Source organism: Aplidium turbinatum, chromosome 9 (assembly GCF_918807975.1).
Source record: "Aplidium turbinatum chromosome 9, kaAplTurb1.1, whole genome shotgun sequence".
Taxonomy (NCBI): Eukaryota; Metazoa; Chordata; class Ascidiacea; order Aplousobranchia; family Polyclinidae; genus Aplidium; species Aplidium turbinatum.
The window spans coordinates 21,744,909-21,765,058 of record NC_137480.1 but is presented as its reverse complement, the minus strand read 5'-3'; the positions used below and the strand labels follow the sequence as shown (position 1 = coordinate 21,765,058).

Genomic DNA, 20,150 nt, shown 5'->3' with positions numbered 1-20,150 from the left:
TTTTCCACAGATGTGATGGGCCATGTTATGAAGAAGTGATTAAAATCACTGCCGCTCTCTTATTCACTGTCATCAAGTTTATAAACGTCCTTGAAACTACCATCACTATAATTGTCAATGATGTCGGACATATCAGGGTGAATGGGTGATGCATTGTTATTATTGCAATTGAGAATCATTTTCAATCTGAAACAAATTAATTTCTTGGACTACCGGTTCTTTAAATGTTTGATTGTGAATATTACTTTAAACTAAGAACAGATTTAGCAAGTAGTTCTAGGGAGCCTGATTTCAACAAAACACAGTAATGCGTAGGTCGGGAAATAGCGACGTCCACGCGTAGGTTATGTATGTATAGGCTACATAAATCCAACCTTGCAAAAATAAGCATCAGAGATCGAAACTTGGGCCTAAGAGATATAAAACTTGGGAATAAAAAGTGCAAAACATTGGCATAAGAAATCCAAAACATGGTCATAGGACATACAATGTATAGGCATAAAAGATTGAAAACTTAGTCAGAAGAAATCGAAACCACGGGCAATAAGAAATTCTAACATGGGCAGTGGAGAACCAAAGCATAGCCTAATCATAGGAGATAGAAAGTTTGGGCATAGGTGATCGCGATTATAAAAATAGCTACACTATTACCATAAAAAGAGATAGGCCTTAGTACTGAAGGATAGTAGGCTACGTATGCCAATGGCCTATCCTTGTGAAGCTGCGAGGATAGGCTACCAATTCATCTAATCCTCGAGACTTTTTATTTCACTTTGTGTTGCATTAGCCTTGTAGCGACATGACATTTTATTAATTTTTTATCAGACTTACGATATCACCTCATTATTACCTGACTTACACAAACACAATCTGTACTGTTATTAAAGTCTTTGGTATGACCCTGTAGACATTTTTGTTCGTTAAGTGACACTGTGTCTCCAATTTAGGTTAATTTAGATTGTTTCTGTCTCGGGCATGATTTCCAGTATTTCCGTATGATTTCTAAGTATTTAGGATATGACCGGGAATCGATCTCAGACCTACCAGCACTAGAGCCGAAAACAAAACCCCTCAGCCACTGAACTGGCTTTTGAAGTTTAAGGAAACCACTATCTGAGAGTGTGGAATCATGGAATGGTGCTGACAGCAACTCAAATAAGCTTATTCATAACCTGCTCTTTACATAACTCATTCAATCGGCAATGGTTTCCGACATAGGGTCTGTGTAGTTTTCTTCGGTGTCCGCATATGCAGTCAATTAAAAAATAATTAAAACTATTTTTTTAAAGTCATTGAAAAGTCTAAAAGTTTACAGACTTGGTCAGCGGTGTACGCAAGGAAGGGGGTGTCACGATTTCTTTCTATCTCTTACCAGGAAAAAGACTTGGAAAGATTCAATGACGTAGTTTAATGGGTTATAACCGAAAAGCAGTCAATTAAATGTCGAATGGTTCCACTAGTGAAATGATAATCTGACTTCTTGAAGGACTTTAACGAACGGCTTCTCAAATAACTCTAATTTCGAACACAATTTATATCAGCACCAATTCTCATCTACTTGTATTCGATTTCTTCAACTCTCAATCAAGAATAATTTCTGCACCAACTACCAATCCACAACTCATAACACAACTCTCATAATCAACTCGTCATAATACAACTCTCATAATCACATAATCAACTCAATAATAATCATTACGCAAACTATACCACTATTTATAGAAAGTTATTTCGGTCTAGTAACATCGAGAAGGTTACGTAATGTCACATTGTTCTGTCAAGTTGCAATAAATGTCAACAAGCAGAAGCTTAAAGAAGTCTAAAGAAGGTCACGTAGGGTAGAGGACTCTTACATAATAACGATTTTGCCATCAGAGATCCATTGGTAAACATCCTTGTGACATCATGACAAACGATAATTGGTGATTGAGAAAACAACAGAATGTACGAGGTTCGCATCTTACAGAATGGTCCAGAACTACGTTACATAACAAAGATTCGCAATCCAAGGTTACTTCAGGTCATAACCGATAATAACATATCGCTCAAAATTCCATAATGAAAGCTGCACATTCTGTCAAGGCGCAAAGCAGCCCGACGCGAGGCGTTGCACATTGATTGTGACAGGGGGACATATAGGACCATGCCCCCACCTTTTGCAATTTGTTTTCAACGTTGTTATGATTGTTTAGTGCATACATTCTTTTGTTCAAAAGTGGTGTAGGGTAGCCGGGCCGTATTAACCGCCCTCCGTAACCCCGGCCGAGAGAGGCCGACGGATGTTTAGCAGCCTACTCATTTTGGTTTGTTTGGTGTTTTTTGACTGTTTGAAACAAAAAAAATGATTGTAATACTACTATACAGAAGCTCGATCTTTAACAGCTTAAATCACGTAAGACCTATTTACCGCTTTCAAACCCCCGGTTGGGGAGTCCACCTATGTTAAACGCCTACCCATATTATATTTAGTTGGTACAGTGTTTTCTAGCAATTTGAATTAAAAAATGTGACAATTCTGTTACAAAAACTCGACATTTCATAGCTTACGCTGCATCCATCGGATGTTTCATTGTTGATCATCATTTGAAATGACTATTTTAAATCACCAAACCAGTAAATCTACAGTATGCTACATTGTTAGAGTTATTACAAGAACACATCAATTTGAAGCAATCATTGTCAATATTTCAATTTTCCATGATATAGATCATTCTTGATCAGTGTAGCTCATATGTTGCTGCAATCATTTATAGCGAATGTATGTATGAATGAATGTAGGTATGAGCGAATGCTTTGGACTACTCGACGTCCGCTACAATCAGCTAAAAAAATTAAATTGACTAGAATCTAGTTCGTGTATCTGTTTGCAATACACATAGGTAAACAACAAGGTTTAATTTTCTTCCTTGAACTTTACAAATATTCCATTTTCGCTTTTCAATACAAGACGATGAGCGAGGATAGGTTCTGGAGTGTTCTCGTCCAGGTAGAAACGAAAACGTCGCAATAATTGTGAAAGTACAACCTTCATTTCATTCATGGCAAAATTTTGTCCAATACAGTTTCTGCAATGCAAACAACAACTTATTTTATATTTATCTGTAGCCTACAGTACTTTATGATTTTAATAACACATCATAACTTGCATACCTCAACATGTAGTTCAATTTTTTTTTATAAAATGAAATGCATTGCTAAGCTACAAAATCAATATCAAATTATCGTTTAAGTTTAAAAAAAAAAGGTTTTTGAACTACTGCTATTTTGCATTCATCAAATGGTGGCTTTTGCACAACAATCTAACCTTTTATTGTAAGTTATTAAAAATCGATTTCGCTATAGTAATAGCATCTTCGGCTAGCACATGTAAGAAAGAAAATTTGAAAAATACGTAAAACAAACAAAGAAATGTTTTTGAACTAGTATTCTGTTTCTAAATCTGTATGTTTAAGTTTAAAAATTTTATGTTTTAAAATCAGACATTAAAGCGTTTCTTCGGTATTCTTTCCTTGACAGCATTAGCACTTTGTATACTCACTTTAAACTTGATATGCAGTGAAACAAACAAGACTGAGGCCTAATAAAGTTTAACGCAGTAAAACATGTTAATTTAGACTACATTTGTCATGTAGGCTATGAGTTTAAGGAAATACCTTGACCCAGCAGAAAATGGGATGTATGCATGGGCAGAACGCTTCGCTATGTTATCGTTTGTAAATCTCTCTGGATCGAACACCTGAGTATATTGAATAGATTATTTTGCGTAAAATCTGCAAGTCCGCATTTATAAGTTCTTACTTTAAAATTGGTTTCAACTGGAAGATAAAATAAATCTACTTGCACTGGAGGTGATAGCAGTGATGTTATTGAACCAAGACGCTTGAACTATTGAACTGAGTTGCTTATACAATCGCTGTGAGAGCAGCATTGCCATCTTAAAGTCTTAAGCTTTCCGTAATCTTAAAGCAGAGTAGAGATTGGTGATATATTGTGCAGGTTTGTCGATATAAGCCACATAAGATGGCAACTTAACAAAGACGAATTGTCATTCTGAATTCATTTCGAATCAAGTCAAAGCATAAAGTTAAAAGTTATTTGATCCCTGACCCACATTACTTTATCTATTTTCATAATCATTGCTCTTTTGAAATTAAGAATGAAATAAAAACAAAATTATCTCACCAGTGGATCTTCCCAGACATGGCTATTTCGGTGTTGACAAAAAATGTTCACAGTGACGTTGGCGCCAGAAGGTATCACTTTCTCAGGCGTTTTGCTATGAGTGAGTTGTAATGGGTTGGCTAAGGTCTTACCAATTGATGGCACTGGAGGATATAAGCGCATGCTCTCCTTCATGAACATTGTCATATATGTTAACTTTGAAAGATCCTTCCTGAAACATAAAGAAGGCATTCTTAACTTTTTGAAAAATAAATTACAGCTTAACGTAGCATATTGTAAATCGAACATTACTGGTTTTCATATTCATTTCAGGATATCAAATTTACTGCGAAAAATTAAAATTTCGAAACAACAGAAGTCTAGATTGTACAATATAGTTACTATAATATGCAAAATGAAATTGAAATTTCTGCTATTAATCAACACTTGCTAAAAAGATACTGCATATGTTAAATCTGTTATCCACTACAGTAGTTCAATAAAGAACAATTTGGCTTCAGATAAGCGAAAAATTCATTAAATGTGATGCAAGAGGGTGCAACAATTGAAGCTTTCCTTGAGCGTAAAATGGCCTTGCGCGGCCCTAGATGTATGTCATAGAATAATGAAACAAATCAAGCAGAATAATAATCTCATCATACCACTCCACATTTTCTTTGTCTCCTACCACTGCTAACACTTCGTCCCTGCATCGCTTTTGTAGATCAGAATATTTTGCTAAGTTGTGAATGATCCATGACAAGCCTGAAGTAAAAAGTAAAGGTGGTGCCATGTTCAGTTGCTAAGCTTTGGAGAATGAGAAGATAAGTTTTCCATCACACTGAGCCCTAACGAGAATAAGGTTGCCAGCTCCTTTCTCTCGGCCGCCTTTTCGTCAGCAACTATGCCTATCCAAATTATTAGACCCTGGGTAGAGACAACCGGTGTTCTTCAACAACCAGTAGCAGGGAGTCGAACCAGATTACCCTTATCGGAAGGTCAACGCCTTATCCGCTGCGCCATCCTACAACAAGCCTGAAGTACTCTCACACATACAAAGGAAAAGATTGGCCGAATGCTAAGTTTAAGATTACATGAAAATTAGGAAAATTATTTCAAGCCATGTCGATAATAACTAGTGTAGTGTAATAAAAACGATAAACAAAAATTGAATCATACCTTCTTAGTTTTATTGTGAGCGATATTTTCAATTACGACAAAGCTACATGAATATGCTACTTTGTAAGAAAGGCATAGATTGTTTGGTGGTTTGAATACTATTATTTTTTATCAAACATTTTTGTTTCACGGTATGAAACAAACAGATATTATTATTTAATTAAAACTGTCTTTTTAACGTAAAAAAGCTTGATCTTTTTATCAAGTTTGTAAATCTTTTGCTGTATTAAAAGCGAATAAATCAAAACATTAGTTACGTTATGTTAGGTAAACTTTTCAAAATCATTAGAAGATATAAACTTTTTGAATAATTTCAACGATCAACAACGGATCAATTTCAGCAGATCAACAAAAACTATCCTGTCCATTATGAAAGTTGATGTCCTGTACTTTTGCCTTACCGCTAGCAGTGGTGTCATGTCCCTCAAATAGGAAGGTGTCAACTTCATCACGAATTTCACAGTCAGTCAAACCTTTACCATCTTCGTCCTGTAATAATTCATTCATTCATGTTTTTATATCCGACCGTCAAAGCAAAACAAAACTTGCTTGGCATAATATAGGCCTAGGAGGTGGCTGTAAAATTATAGTTTTCAGTAGCTTTTCTGTACAAGCTTTCAAAACGCTTTCTTTGAAACAAGAATTTCCTAAATTGCATGTGACAAGAGCCTCGTCTATAGTGATATCGAAACTAGATGTAAGCTAAACAAACATATTTTGCTTACATTTTGCTTTATGAAATGATGCAGTGTATATAATGCTGAACGTATATCTAAAAGTAATTACTAGTAGGCTACAACAAGTAACTGACCCTTGTTTTAAGTAAAACGTCTAAAAAATCCAATAACTTCGTATTCTTCAATTGAAGCGCATCATTCTCATTTTCGTACGACGTTTTTTCTTTGTTTATTTCCTCCCGTCGCTGTTTAATAATCTGAAAATGTATATTTGTTTAGCTTATCAACTAAATGCATTTTTAGTGCCGTTTGGCATTCATCAAATGCTGGCATTTGCACAACAATCTAACTGGATTTTTTAAGTTGATTTTTTTCGAGAAATGATCCAGTCACTGCAACTTTTACCGTGTTAGTCTGCTTGAAAAGGTTATTTATGCGGATAAAGTAGAAAAAAATATAATCTGATTGAAAATATTTTCTCCAGTATTAAAATGAAATTATTATAAATATATAATCAATCCTTTAAATAGTGATAGCATTATTTGCACAATTTACCTTCTCCGTGTAGGAGTGCACAAAATCTGCAGCTCTTTTAAATCTTTTTCCATCATTGCTTTTGAAAAAAAAATAATCCAAAAAATACTGTGGTGTTGAAATTCTTTTCATCAGAAGAGTTGTGAGTTCACTTATCGCTTCAATATAGGGATGCTTTCCACTACATCAAAATACAAACTATCACATCAAATCTTCTAATGTGATAACAATGATCGAAATTCAGGTGTGTAACAGTAGTTTGCTTTAAATTGTGATGTCACACATTTTTACCTTATATTTTGACAATTAGTCTTCTGTGACATGGCACATTGCAACATTGTGTCTAGCGTAAGCAGGCTCAATGGCTCCGATACTTCAACAGGGTTTCCGAATTCTCTCTTCCACTTTTCAACAAGCACAAGAGCACATGCATTAAACTCTTTAAGGTACCTAAATTCAACAAAGTGAGTTATAGTAGGCCTGGTTAGATCTCTGCTTCTTTCGTATATATCTGAAGTGAATAGTTTTAACTACTTTGCAATGACAGATACATACTATTGTCGCAAACGAAAGGTTTTGCATATCGCTATCCGCAATTATCGTTTTAAAAATCCATTATCAGTATCCCATTCTCGTTTTGGAAGCTCTGACAAAAGCACGCGCAGAATGCTGATCAGACCGCAATGGGGCAAAATTTTATTGAAAATCGTTTTATGGTAGCATGTTAAACACAAAGAACGTGTACAATCGCCAAGTCAGCTTTTTCCTTTAGTATCCCTTTAACCTGTTAAGTGCGTAAGACGACAATTGTCGTCCGAGACAGTTGCTCTTGCTGTGCGTAAGACGACAATTGTCGTTTTCGTGATCGCAGCTATTCATGGCGCTTTTAATTTCGCTTTCCTCTATTTGCTTTATCTGGAAGGCGCAATTATGACGTGTGAAGAAACATAGATGCATTGTTTACATTACAATAACTATTGCAGCCTGACGGAAATCATTAATCCCCTATTACAATATTAGGTAGCTTCTGCACTCACCTACAATATAAACACAATTGCAAGAATAAAAAGATTTCATCCTAAATGTTTTTTTTTTCTAAAATGGCTTCCTTCCGGTGTATAAGATTCGAACCACGTCATACGCGTTTAGACTGTGTGAAGTCATTTTGATGTAATGTTGCAAGCAGTTTCAGAAATATTTTGTTGTGTTTGAAAACATATTTTGTAACATATAGTCAACAAAGCAATAAGGTTTTGTGTTGCTGCTAATGTTAGAACAAGCGTCAGAAAATGATACAGTTTGAATATTTCCAAACTAAACTTACGTGTACTTTGTTTAGTGTCCTATAAATGCTTAGAAATTATTTTGTTCTGTGAGCTGATGTGTTTTTTTTTCTTCATAATAAACAACTGAGTTGAATAATTTCACAATGGTGAAAAGTATGATCACTTGAGAGTAATGCGATTACACCAGAAACAATAGTCCAGTCGGGGACTTCTCCGCAATAGTCGATGAAAAGGTAAAGCAATAGACACAAAAGGAAATTGAACAAAAGCGTATTATGCTGCGTCATGGGGGCTCCCCAATATCCTAGCAAGCAATAATGCGACGAAAAATACTGCGAGTGATCAAATTAAATACGCACAGTAAGGAGAGTTTCGAAAAATTAATTACGCACTTAACGGGTTAAAGCACACAATGTCGCCAACTGTGGAATATCCTAAGATTAAATTTATAAATCATTTTAATGAATTTTAATGATGTTACTCGTGAACTGACTTTGTCGGCCTAATTGTATACAAATTTGAAGTTCGTATGCGCTGCTGATTATGAACCTTTATATGTGCTTCATGTAGTGATTTTACGTAGTCAATTTAATGTGCTGTAGTCAATTTTATGACAGGATACTACTGCTGTTTACTTGATGACAGGAAGCACCTCGACCAGGAAACCGCAAGGTTACATACATCTCTTTTACTTTCTTTGTTGCAAGACGTATCTCTTCTTGTTACTTGATAATGTGCCTTCTCTGAGTTAATAAATGTGCAATGTTAATCTTGTTTTTTTTTTTGTATTTTTTCCATCAGCTGACGCAACTCAAATACTGTATTGGATCTAATGTGCCTCACGTGCTCCTTTCCTGCAGGAAGTCAGACTGGTTTGTGACAAGGAAACTTTTTGGAAAATTGAAATCAACGTGTTACTTTTCAAGTCGTCTGGCATGTTCTATGTCTTCAAAATTGTCTGAAAAATTGCATAGCCTACTTATTTTATTCTTGTCGCTTCCATCATCCTCCAAAACTCACTTGAAATATTGCCTGGTCCACGTCCAACTGCTTGTCGTCTTTTCATTTTCTGCAAGGTGTTTGTTATATCTTTTTGCACAACTTTAGCTACACCTTTATCTGCCGCTTGGTCGATTGTCACATTTTTCTTGTTCTACTGTATATTTCTTAATTGTTGGTAGTATTTTCCCAATCTTACTAGAATTTATGCATCTTCCTTTGTAACATGTTAGTTCATATGTTTCACCATCTATTTGGTAGACATCTCTAGGGTCTTTATTCTTTTGTATGAACAATCGAGTTGGGTTCAATTGTTTTTTTGTTTTTTTTCAAGCTGCTTGTACAGATCTTTATTTGCTGCAGTTTTTGGTTTCCCCACAACACGTTTACTTCTTTCCTTGCAGTCTTGTACGCAGAAGCAGTTAGGTAGTTAGATTACATCTTTTCAGGTATCTTGCATTCACTCTGTTTCGTGACAATATTCTGCACATCCTCATTTCACTACCATGTCTCTTCTTTATTTTCTGGTCTACCTAATATGTATCCAATCACATCCTTTGCGGTTTCTTTTACGGCTTTGTAGAAAACCATCCAAGTACTTTCTTTTTCACAAACGGCCCCTTTCACCTTCTTGACAAACTCTGTCCGGTGCTCTTCCGAATAGCCTATAATTTACACTAACCAGTCTTCTGTACCTTCATTGGTGGTCGCTGTTGGGGTTTGCGCTGTAGTTATCTATCTTTATCGGTCAATATTCCGATTTTTCCAGATTGAGCCTCCAAATATTAAATTCTTGCTTTCATATATCGCTTTAGTTTCTTTTTTCTCTTGAGGCTAGCTGCTTCCTTACATGTCCTTGGTAAAGCAGCCGTAGAACCATCGCTTGAATCTGACGAGTTAAAATCGTTCGCAGGTAGGCTATATATCTTATCACTAATAACACCTTTGCAGCTATTCCTTTTGTGATACCTATTCGCGAATCTGATCTAATTTGATAAATGAATGGAAACCTCTAAATTTTCTAACACTACCATCCTTCAGAATCCTTCAGCTGGAATTCACTTTAATCGGGATTAGCTCACATATCCTATCACTCACATTACTTTTACAGTTTTTCCTTGTGTTATATTAATGCGCTAATCTGATCTAATTTGATCAACCTTGATTGATAGCAGAAAGAACAGCCAGTTTTATCTCACAAAGACTGGTTTTTCAATAGTGAACTGGCAGTGCGTCAATTGACGTATGCCTCCTTGTAGATAGTGACCACTTTATTTTTCTTTTGCGATTAACTAAGCAGTTGAAATTCACAGAATATGTTTAAAGCAATAATTCACAAAAACTCATGAAATATCATGGCAACCCTACTAACAATTCAGAAGTTATGTGCACGCAAATGTAACAAATCAGCGTGCTCTTTCCTTCTAGTGTTAAACATTCAAACCACTGAAGATGAAGACACAAGGCAGAATAGCTTTCCAAACGTTTGTTGAACATGAGTTTAATATCTACATTTTGTGCTTTTTATTTTGAGACCAAAAAAACAGTTAATTTTCAAATTTCAAATTAATTGCATAAATCATCATGTTGAGTTAAAAGTTGTAAACGTCGTTACGTTTTGCATGCGAATCCAAGCAGCAACGCGGCGTTTTTCGTGTCAAAAATCTTGCGATTGCTTTCAGCTACTGCACATACAGCAGTACCTAGTTGTTGTAAATCTTCTAAAAACTAATTTCAATTACTTTATAATACAAAATGGTCAAAATAGATTGCATAATGGTTGTGTGATAACAGGCAGCAATGGCCGAGTGGTTAGCGCGTTGGGCTCGCAGTCGAGAGCCTGCATGTTCGACTCCAGCCACCCGCACTTGCTGTTGTTTCTCTGGGCAAGAAACTTTACGATAATTGCCTCTACCCAGTGATCGATTTCGAGTAATGGGTAGTACCAAATTTAAGTCATAAATAGAGTAGACAACAGGTAACAAACATTGCAGTCGGCTACAGCGTGGGTCAGGTGTACGTCGGAAGGCGTACACCGATGCATAGCGCTCAAGTCCGCTTTCCCGCAATGCAGGATAAAGATAATCAATCAAACAAACAAACAAACTTACGAATGTAGAATCTTATGATGAAAAGCTGGCGTCAAAAGACGTCTGTTTCTGTGCCATTTCTTTCCCTTTGTCGTCAAAAGTCCATCTCCCAGCCATGGACGAAAAAATTGATAACCAAATTCATTCTTTGGAGCTTAAAATAATTATTTATGGATAAAAAAAAAGATTTCACAAAGTAACGTAGGCCCAGCAAAAACATTTAATAGTGAAAACCGAAGCATGCAAAGTTTTTGAATAAAGTATATAATTGTTTGATGCTTTTCAAGTAAATTGTCATTTTATGGTATAATGGTCTACTACTCTACTCTAACTGCAGAGGAAGATGTCATTTCATGAAGGGTAGTAGCTAGGCCCAAAGGCAACCAATTTTTGGACATAAAAACTTGAAATTTTGGTTACTTTATATTTTACAAATTTTGACAAATTGCTTTCTACGAATGCAACTCAAATAAGAAATACAACGCAAAGTAGAAAACAAACCGTTAATAAAGTAAAGACGTTTTCTTTTATAATTATAAATTAAAATGAAAACAATAATACGCAGGGCCGGATTTAGCTGATGGGGGGCCCGGAGCACTTTTACATCGAGGGGTCTCCCGTGCAAAAAAAATTTTCGCGTCTTCGGCGCGAAAAACTACTTCTACGTTTACAGTAGCATTAATCCTGCACTGCACAGCATTTTGTAGAAACTTCAAAGGCTAAAAGAAAAAAATCACACAAAATCACATTTTTTCCACGCCCGGGACACCTGCACCCTCTGCCCCCCCTAAATCCGGGCCTCATAATACGGAAAACACAAAGACACCAGAGGTAACAAACAGATACCAAAACTCGGTACTAGGGCCATTGAGAAGATATTTTGGCTCCGACACCAACATTCTTGGGCCTCATATCAAGAAATTTGTAAGAAAAACCTACTGTATCCACAGAATACGCTGTGGTTTCTTCATGTTTCTGAGCCCCTTAAAATGTTCCTGGTCCCTAACATCACCGTGGGCATGTGTTCAAAAACATCCCCTGGACCCTCCTGTCAACGCTACTGCTCGGTACCATAAACAATGTTTTACACTTCAGCACATCACTTCTGCTTGATCTACTTTTAGTTTCTCATGTGCATACAACTAAATCTCGACCTCTTTAATCCGCTGCGAATATGAAACGTGCTTATACGACATGCCCTATGCCGCTAGTTAATTAACCTACTACATCGTAGTTGAACAACCAAAACAAATTTGCAAAATTCAAAAAAAAATTTTGTTGGCGTGTGAGCACGTGATCAATGAAAAACTAAAGATAATGTCCACAGTTAATCTAAGTACAGTATTAAGATTTTCATAGTTCTAAGCTTTCTCCACTAATAAGAGTAGGATGGACAGTTTTTTTCTCTCGGTTGCCATTCCTTCGGCAACTATGACCACCACACTTACTAAACCATGGGTAGAGGTAATTGGTGTTTTTCAACAACAAGCTTAAAGTCTGAAGTCATACAACATTATATCATTGAAAAATGAGTGCTTCATCCGGTACACCATCTAAAATGCCAAATCGCTAGTGTAGAAAGTATACAACGTGTAGGAATTTTAAAGTAAAAATAGCTACCCATTGATACGGCAGAAATATATTTAAGATTCATCTATTTTACCTTTGCTTCCAAACACCGAAATAGTTGTATCAGGATGATAACAGTGAACAATTGAAAGTAGGGGACCTACCCATATGTTACAAGTGCTTGGAAAAGCCCAATGCATGAGAGACAGGTTAATGAATCCCTCTCCCGTGAAGCCGTACTGTAAGAAACAACAACAAGATGTCACACACAGAGGTGAAACCTATAACTGATGTAGCCTAAGTGTACAAGCAATCACTAGTCTGTTGCTTACCCCAATTTTAAGACAAAAACAGTTTACCTTTCTCAAGCCTAATTTGAAGTTGTGGTTCACTTACTTTTTTTGCATGTCCATAAAACCAATGCTTTGTATTCGTGCCAAACAACTTGTCCAGATTCTTTGAAAATTGATATCTTTTTAATGCTGGGATAAGAACTTTTCCTGTTAGTATGCAAAGGGCTATAGAGGCTAGACAATCTGTGAACAAGTTGGAGAACACATATCCACTTCCAGAACTAGCAAGCTTGGCGAACCACGACCAACGCATGCTTCTTGCAAGAACTCAAATTCAAGACTGAACATTTAACAATTATCCTTGTTCTTAAATGATTGGCATTCCACGTGGCCATTAGCAATTTTAATACAATCAAATGAACATAAAAGCCTAGACGTGTTTACTTAGACAGCAAAATCCGTCAGTTGTGTATTGATTCAATGTCTGCAGACGTTGAATCAATGCAAAAATGACCGATTTTGTTCTGGGATACTGATTTAATCCTGGGGTTAATGATTGATGTAAATAAACGTATTTCGGCAGCTTTTTTCAATGAGTTCAATGACCTGGATTTCAATGACCTGGAGTTCAATGACCTGGAGTTCAATGACCTGGAGTTCAATGAATGGATCTCAGATCTACCAGCACTACAGTATAGTGCCGAAGGCGATTACTACTCGACCGACAGAGTTGTTACAGCTCGACCGACACAGTTGGTTCAGCTGCAGCTACTCGACAGAGATGGTTCAGCTTCATGTAACTTTCAATGATTCCGATTTACTTTTCAATGCACACGTAAACAAAGAGGAAGATGCTTGCTCTACTGCATATTTATGTTGAATAACGTTTAATTTATGTACCGACCGTAGTCTACTTCATTATCACCATCTTTCTTTTGTCACATGTTACCGTGAGTAATAATAATGTTATGGTTTTATTTATTGTCGCTCTACAACAGCTAAGATCTGTTAGCGACAGGGCTCATGTGTAATTTTATATCAGGTTTACGATGTTATCGCATTATTACCCGACTCATTCTCACTGCGCTATGTCAGAAAGAACACAATCGGTACCGTTTTTAAAGTTTGCGGCTTGACCCTACCTGGAATCGATCTCAGATCTACCAGCACCAGAGGCGAAGGCGAAACCACTCGGCCACTGAGCTGGTGTTACCGTAAGTAATTTACGTCCATAAACTAACAAAACAAAGTAACCTTAGCGGGTTTAACATAATGTATTACACGTAAGCCACTTTAACAAGTCGAAACTCTGCCACTGCGAATGACTACAATGCAACCGCCAACCAATCAGAACATGTTATAAGAGGCTACCGTCCAATTGTGACCCTTCTAGCACTCATCCAGAGAGTTAATGCTTGTTTTGGACTTTATTTGGTAATTACAGAAGAAAAAGAGCAATAGCAGTGGTGGGAATCGAACCCGCATCAATGAAATGACTACTTTCTAGCCCTAATCCTAACCCCTAAGGCTTAGGGGTTCCCAACCTTTTTATGTTCTCGTACCACTTAGCCACCATGGATTGTCAACACGTACCACTATTTTCAAAACAACTAATTTCATCCAATATTAAATTATTTGCAAGATGATGAATCTGGATGTAAAGTCAGCGAAAGTAGCAAAATTAGCAACAAAACTTCACAGAGTCCATTACACCACACAGCACAGAACGCATCAGAATAACAAAGAAAAAGACACAACCAAACACAATACAACTAAATTTAATGAGATTTTTGTTTTTGTTTATCTTTCACCAGTTGATCGATGCTTGGCATAACTTTGCTAATAGCACATCTGAAGTCATGTCCAGGGGCACATATTCGGTTTCGATTTTTTGATTTGATGTTCATAAGAATAGAAAATCCCTGCTCGCATTCCCAAGTAGAAGGAAAAATCAGTAGTTGTGGAACAGCGTGGGAAGCTAGCGTTGGGTATGAAGAAGCCATACTAAGCCAAAAGTTTATTGCACAACATTCTTTGAGTTGTTTTTTTGCTGTCTGATCCTCCAGCATGTCTATCAGTTCCTCTTGTTCCCCTGTACCGACAGGTAGGTCGGCTGGGTCCACTGAGAAAGGATCTGTGATGTATGGGCAGCTTGTGGTATCTGGAAAGTAATGCTGCAATTCAGCAGTTAGCAGCGAGAGGTGCTGGGTAATTTCTCTGGAAAAGTCATCACTGATTTCCATTTCAAGGGCTGACAGAAATTTAAACATACCATAGCGCTTGTTTTCCACATTTTTTCTCCATAATTCCACCTTTCGGATAAAAGCTCCCAGTTTTGAAACAAAGTCTACGACAGTGCAGTTTTGCCCTTGAAATGACAGATTTAAATGATTGAAAGCTTCAAATATATCTGACAAATAAGCCAATCTTGCAATGAATTCCTCGTCCTCCAGATCGTTTTGAAATTCATGGTCTTTCTGTTGGAAAAATAAAAGTAATTCATTCCTCATTTCAAAAAGACGTTTAGTTGTATTTCCTCGAGAGAGCCAGCGCACTTCTGTGTGATAGAGGAGACAAGTGTGGTCTGAGCCAAGATCTTCACAAAGAACCTTAAACAATCGAGTATTTAAAGCTGATGTTTTAACAAAATTTACGATTTTGACTACCCTGTTCAAGCACATTAACAACTTTGCAGGAAGAACCTTTGTGCAAAGAGCAAACCTGTGTATGAAACAGTGAACTCTTATGACGCGAGGTGTCATTTTGGATTCATCAAGTTGTAAGCCAAATCCAAACTTTGAATCTCTTACTCCTGCAATCACTTGGTCAGTGATATCAACTGACATTTCCTCGATGCGTCGTTTCACAGTATTGTTAGAAAGCGATACACTATCCAACTTTGCCACTGAATCTTCTCCAATCAAATTTCTGACTAATATCTTTGCTGCTGGTAAAAAAAAACAAGTGACTCGGCAATGACATGAGCTTTTTTGTTTTGGGCCATCAGAAGAGATACTTTATAGGATGCCTTCACAATTCCGGGATTATTTTGGTAAAACTGGCCTGTGTGATCCATGCGCTGTCGCTTCACGTTCTCCCCAAGTCGCTCAAAATAACTCTTATCTCAATTCATCTTATCTGCATGATTGGACTCAAGATGCCGCTTAAGCAAACTTGGTTTCAAAGCTGCATTTGAAAAGGTTTTCATACAGATCACGCACTGAGGTAAGCTATCTCCACGATGTTGAATAGCAATGAAACCATACTTAATATAATCTGCGGTTCTGCGCTGCTATACTTTCGCTTCGACATTTTCAAATATTTAGACAAAACTGTAATGCTGTTCAGGATTCAGCCACTACACGTGGGAAAACCAACATCAAAATAAACGCAATTCTGCAATTGCACAGACCACATTGCACACGTAATAGTTTCGTCACAGACACCATTCACATTGCACCCATAATAGTTTCGTCACAGACACCATTAAGTTCGCACAGCAGCATTGCATTAATAACAATGACAGCAGGGAGCAAGATCGACAACAGCAGCTTACTGAGTGCAGAGAATTTAGTACGGAAAGAAGTAAAAGTGTTGTTCGCATATTTTAGAAACTCAAAATTAAACAATTGTTGCAATTGGCCTACTTTATTTGACAATACTACTACATATCACATGCAACGGAGAGCTGCTCGCGTACCACCTGAAAAGCTCCCGCGTACCACTAGTGGTACGCGTCCCACCGGTTGGGAACCCCTGCCCTAAGCCAACCAGCTGACAAAAAAATCCATCAATTAATTTGCTTTTTATCATCTTATTTTCGCCATTTTTTAAGTCAATTAAACCGTAGCTTATGATTGGTTGGCGGTTTCATTCTAGTCAAGTTTAGTGGCAGAATTTCGACTTGTTAAAGTGGCTACCGTATTACACACACAAAAAATACATATAACATAATAATTAAAGCGTTTTCGAAACGTACGTGTGTCCTCATCAGGAATTACTTAAAATCTGCAATATGCATAAAATGAAAAATCGTAAGATAAATTTGACTTTGCGCTATAATTGTAACGACACTCTTGACTGAAACAAACTGAACAAGTGATACAAGAATGATTGCGAGTAAATTGTGTCGGGAAACAGATCACATGAGTTGAAAACTACAGGCATGTTGACAAACAATTAGAACACACACAAAAGGAACGATGAGCCACAGGCAAATAACTGTCGGTTGAAAGACGAATTATTACGTTTGATTCTTAAAGGCCTACTAAATGAAAATTTCAAACGGGAATTAAGCATTAAAATGCGTAAACTGAACATTCAAGAATACATTTCAAGAAAAATTACCAAAAAAAGTTGTTTTCAATGGCGCTGGCAAGGCCCAAAGTCCGATGTTTCATTCAATTTCATTTTTTTCAAAATAACCAAAGTGCAAACACTGTTCGAGAATACGTCACAAAAGACAGCAATAGCAAAAGCCACGTTACCACATCTGATGTTTTGAGCAAACTGTCTGATGTTTTGATGTTGAAATCTGATGTTTTGATGTAGCCTACAGACATACATTAGGGTGGGCCGTTTTTGACTTTTTTTTGAAATTCAAAAACGGCTAGTCATAAAAAGTGGCACATGCATGAAAAAATTACGTGTGCAAAATTTCATTAGTTTGGGGGTGCATCTTCTGCCCCCGCAGGGGGGTCAAACTTTGAAGTTTTTGAAAAAAAATGGGAAATTTCACTTTCCGTTTTAACATAATTTTTTTTATAATTTTTCTACTGGCTAGTTATAAATTGTAAGTGGGATGTACCCAGAACTTTGCTATGTAAAGGCATGTTCGAAGCTTAAGGTTTACTGCCCCGCATCGACGACCAAAATGCTGAATTTTCACCAATTTGAGATGCTATTTTGTCATTGCTCAATCAACAAACTTGTCGCAAAAGGGCGAGATGGTGTTAACGCTGTACGCTCATTTATGTTCTGTCCATTAACTTTGCAGGAAGATACGAATGAGGTACAAACATCAGTGCATATTTATGATAAAGAGTTACAAAAAAAATGAATAACCTTTTGAAGTCAAATTCTAGAGGTGGGCCTAAATTTCAGCAAAATTTGGACCAAATGAAAGAATCTGCAAAGCAAATATATTTGAAATCGGTTGTTGTAGCCTAAGTGTTCCAATTTTCTGCAATGATTGATAAACATGATAAATCGGCCACAAAATCTAATTTTAAACGTTTTCCGAGGAGACTCGCCAGATCAGAACAAGTCCGTTCTTTACGTGAAGACCCAGGAGCAGGCACAAGTAGCGCTTTGGTTAAAACTCCTTTAACTTCTTATTCAAGCTCAGAAACTTTGTCATCCAATGAAGAACGCTGCGAAGATTTTGATTATCGACCCAGTTTTGCCTCGGAAAACCCCAGAAAAAGTAAGGGGACTTCCAGTTTAGTAGTATTTGCTGAATCATGCGATTGTACTGGTATTTCAGATAGGTCTGCAGCACTTATTGCTTCATCGTTTCTACAAGATGCGGGAGTTGTAACGGATAGCGAATCTCAATCAGTCATAGATACTTAAAAGCAAAGTGAGAAGAGCGAGAAAAAAATGAGGTTTACAACTCAAATGGAAAGTAGACCTATCATGAGCATAAATTTGCAAAGCATATATTTTGATGGCCGAAAAGATTAAACCATCAAACAAAATGAAATTGCTAGGCGACTTCGAAAACATTTCGCAGTTGAAGAACACATTACTTTACTTGAGGAGCCAAGTTATCATTTCATTGGTCTTTTTACTGCAGCCAACTGATCTAATGTGTCAATAGCTACCGGGATTCTTGAATATCTTGGATCCAATAAAATTAGCTACGATAATGTAATGACAATGCAATTGGATGCGATGGAACCGCAATAAACACAGATCAAAAAGGCGTCGTGATAAAGCTCCTGGAAGATCATTTCCAAAAGCCACTTCAATGGTTAATATGCCTACTCCATAGTAATGAATTGCCTCTTAGGCATCTTATAAAAGATATGGCAATACTAGCAGACCTGATAGCTTCACTGGGCCCATTATAAAGCAGCTAGCCACTGTCACACAACCAGATGTTGTAAAATATAAAGCAGTTCCGGCACCAGAGATTGAGATTGATGAAAATGACCTCAACACTGACCAAAAATATCTTCTACACATGCACAGTAGGGTGCCACAGGCGCCCCTCAAAAATTAAAATTTCGTCCGATACACCTGAACTTTTTTTTAAATCAAATATAGTTATTACTATCTGAAGCCTTTACAAATTGTTTCACCTAACGGATCATCAGAAGGTCTGTAAAAACATGTAAACAGTGAAGAATCGATAATTCTGAAAAGATATTAAATATTACAACTGTAATTTAATCTGCCAAAAAAAATCTCTAAACCTGTACTTCCTGAGGAGATATTAAATATTACAACTGTAATTTAATCTGCAAAAAAAACCTCTAAACCTGAATTCCTGAAAAGATATTAAATATTATAACCGTAATCCAATCTGCAGAAAAAACTCCAGAACTACTAAGGACAGCCTCCATCCGCCACGATAAAGTTTCAATCAATTTGTTCCAATGGAAACCAAGCAACTGATGTCAACATCTATGACATCACAAAGAAGCAAAATGCTTGTTATGATCGGCGCATCCTGCAGTAATCTGAACAGAATGAACAAAAATTGTTTTTAAACCTGTAAAAATTAAATGAGATTTACAACCTGTAAAAATGAAATGAAATTCAATTTTTTCAAAATTATAACCTGTAAAAATCCCAAGGAATTGTGATGATGTAACCTGTAGTGTTAAGAGTTTTTACAGCGTTTTGTAGTATTGATAGTTTTCATTGTTTTGAACTTTTTTTTATATGTGACACTTGGTAAAAAAAGCATATGTGAGAAATTTTAATAAGTTTTGATAAAATTTGGACGTGCAGATTAAGTTTAAAGTTTTTAAAGGTAAATTTGCACAATTTCAATAGTAAAATCCTCTCTAGATCATAAAAACTCAGACATTTCTTCTCAGTTACGGAGTATTTAAACTTCGAACACTTTCTGGTGAACTTACTTACTAATTTACAATCGTACAGACCATGTGTCAATTGTATATGTTCAACAATTTATGAAAAATGCCTAAAAATATGAGGTTTCATGCATTATAAAAAAGGATCCATGTAAAGAAAATGTCTATTGAGATGAAATGTTGGGTCCACTGCTGCTTTCTATTTTGAGTTCTTCCCAAACATGCGTCAGTAATATCTCCCCAATATGATGCCTGCATGCTGCTCAAAGTAGGCCTTTTCCAAGATAATCTTGTATTTGGGTACAGGCCGCAGTTT

General features: G+C 36.6%; 2 protein-coding genes across 2 annotated transcripts; both read right to left on the bottom strand.

Moving 5' to 3' along the window:
* Window positions 1-1,413: 1,413 nt before the first annotated feature.
* Window positions 1,414-12,716, bottom strand: LOC145777626 (cytochrome P450 4F2-like). Its single transcript, XM_082589060.1, has 10 exons — window positions 12,590-12,716; window positions 10,948-11,080; window positions 6,843-7,001; window positions 6,573-6,732; window positions 6,152-6,274; window positions 5,742-5,829; window positions 4,824-4,926; window positions 4,183-4,393; window positions 3,654-3,736; window positions 1,414-3,065 (listed from the first exon to the last, which is right to left on the bottom strand). The coding sequence occupies exons 1-10, from the start codon at window positions 12,693-12,695 to the stop codon at window positions 2,894-2,896; spliced, it is 1,338 nt and encodes a 445-aa protein (XP_082445186.1). The 5' UTR covers window positions 12,696-12,716; the 3' UTR covers window positions 1,414-2,893.
* A 1,850-nt stretch (window positions 12,717-14,566) lies between these two features.
* LOC145777628 (zinc finger BED domain-containing protein 5-like) lies at window positions 14,567-15,373 on the bottom strand. Its single transcript, XM_082589062.1, has one exon. The coding sequence runs from the start codon at window positions 15,296-15,298 to the stop codon at window positions 14,567-14,569; it is 732 nt and encodes a 243-aa protein (XP_082445188.1). The 5' UTR covers window positions 15,299-15,373.
* Between the last annotated feature and the right edge of the window lie 4,777 nt (window positions 15,374-20,150).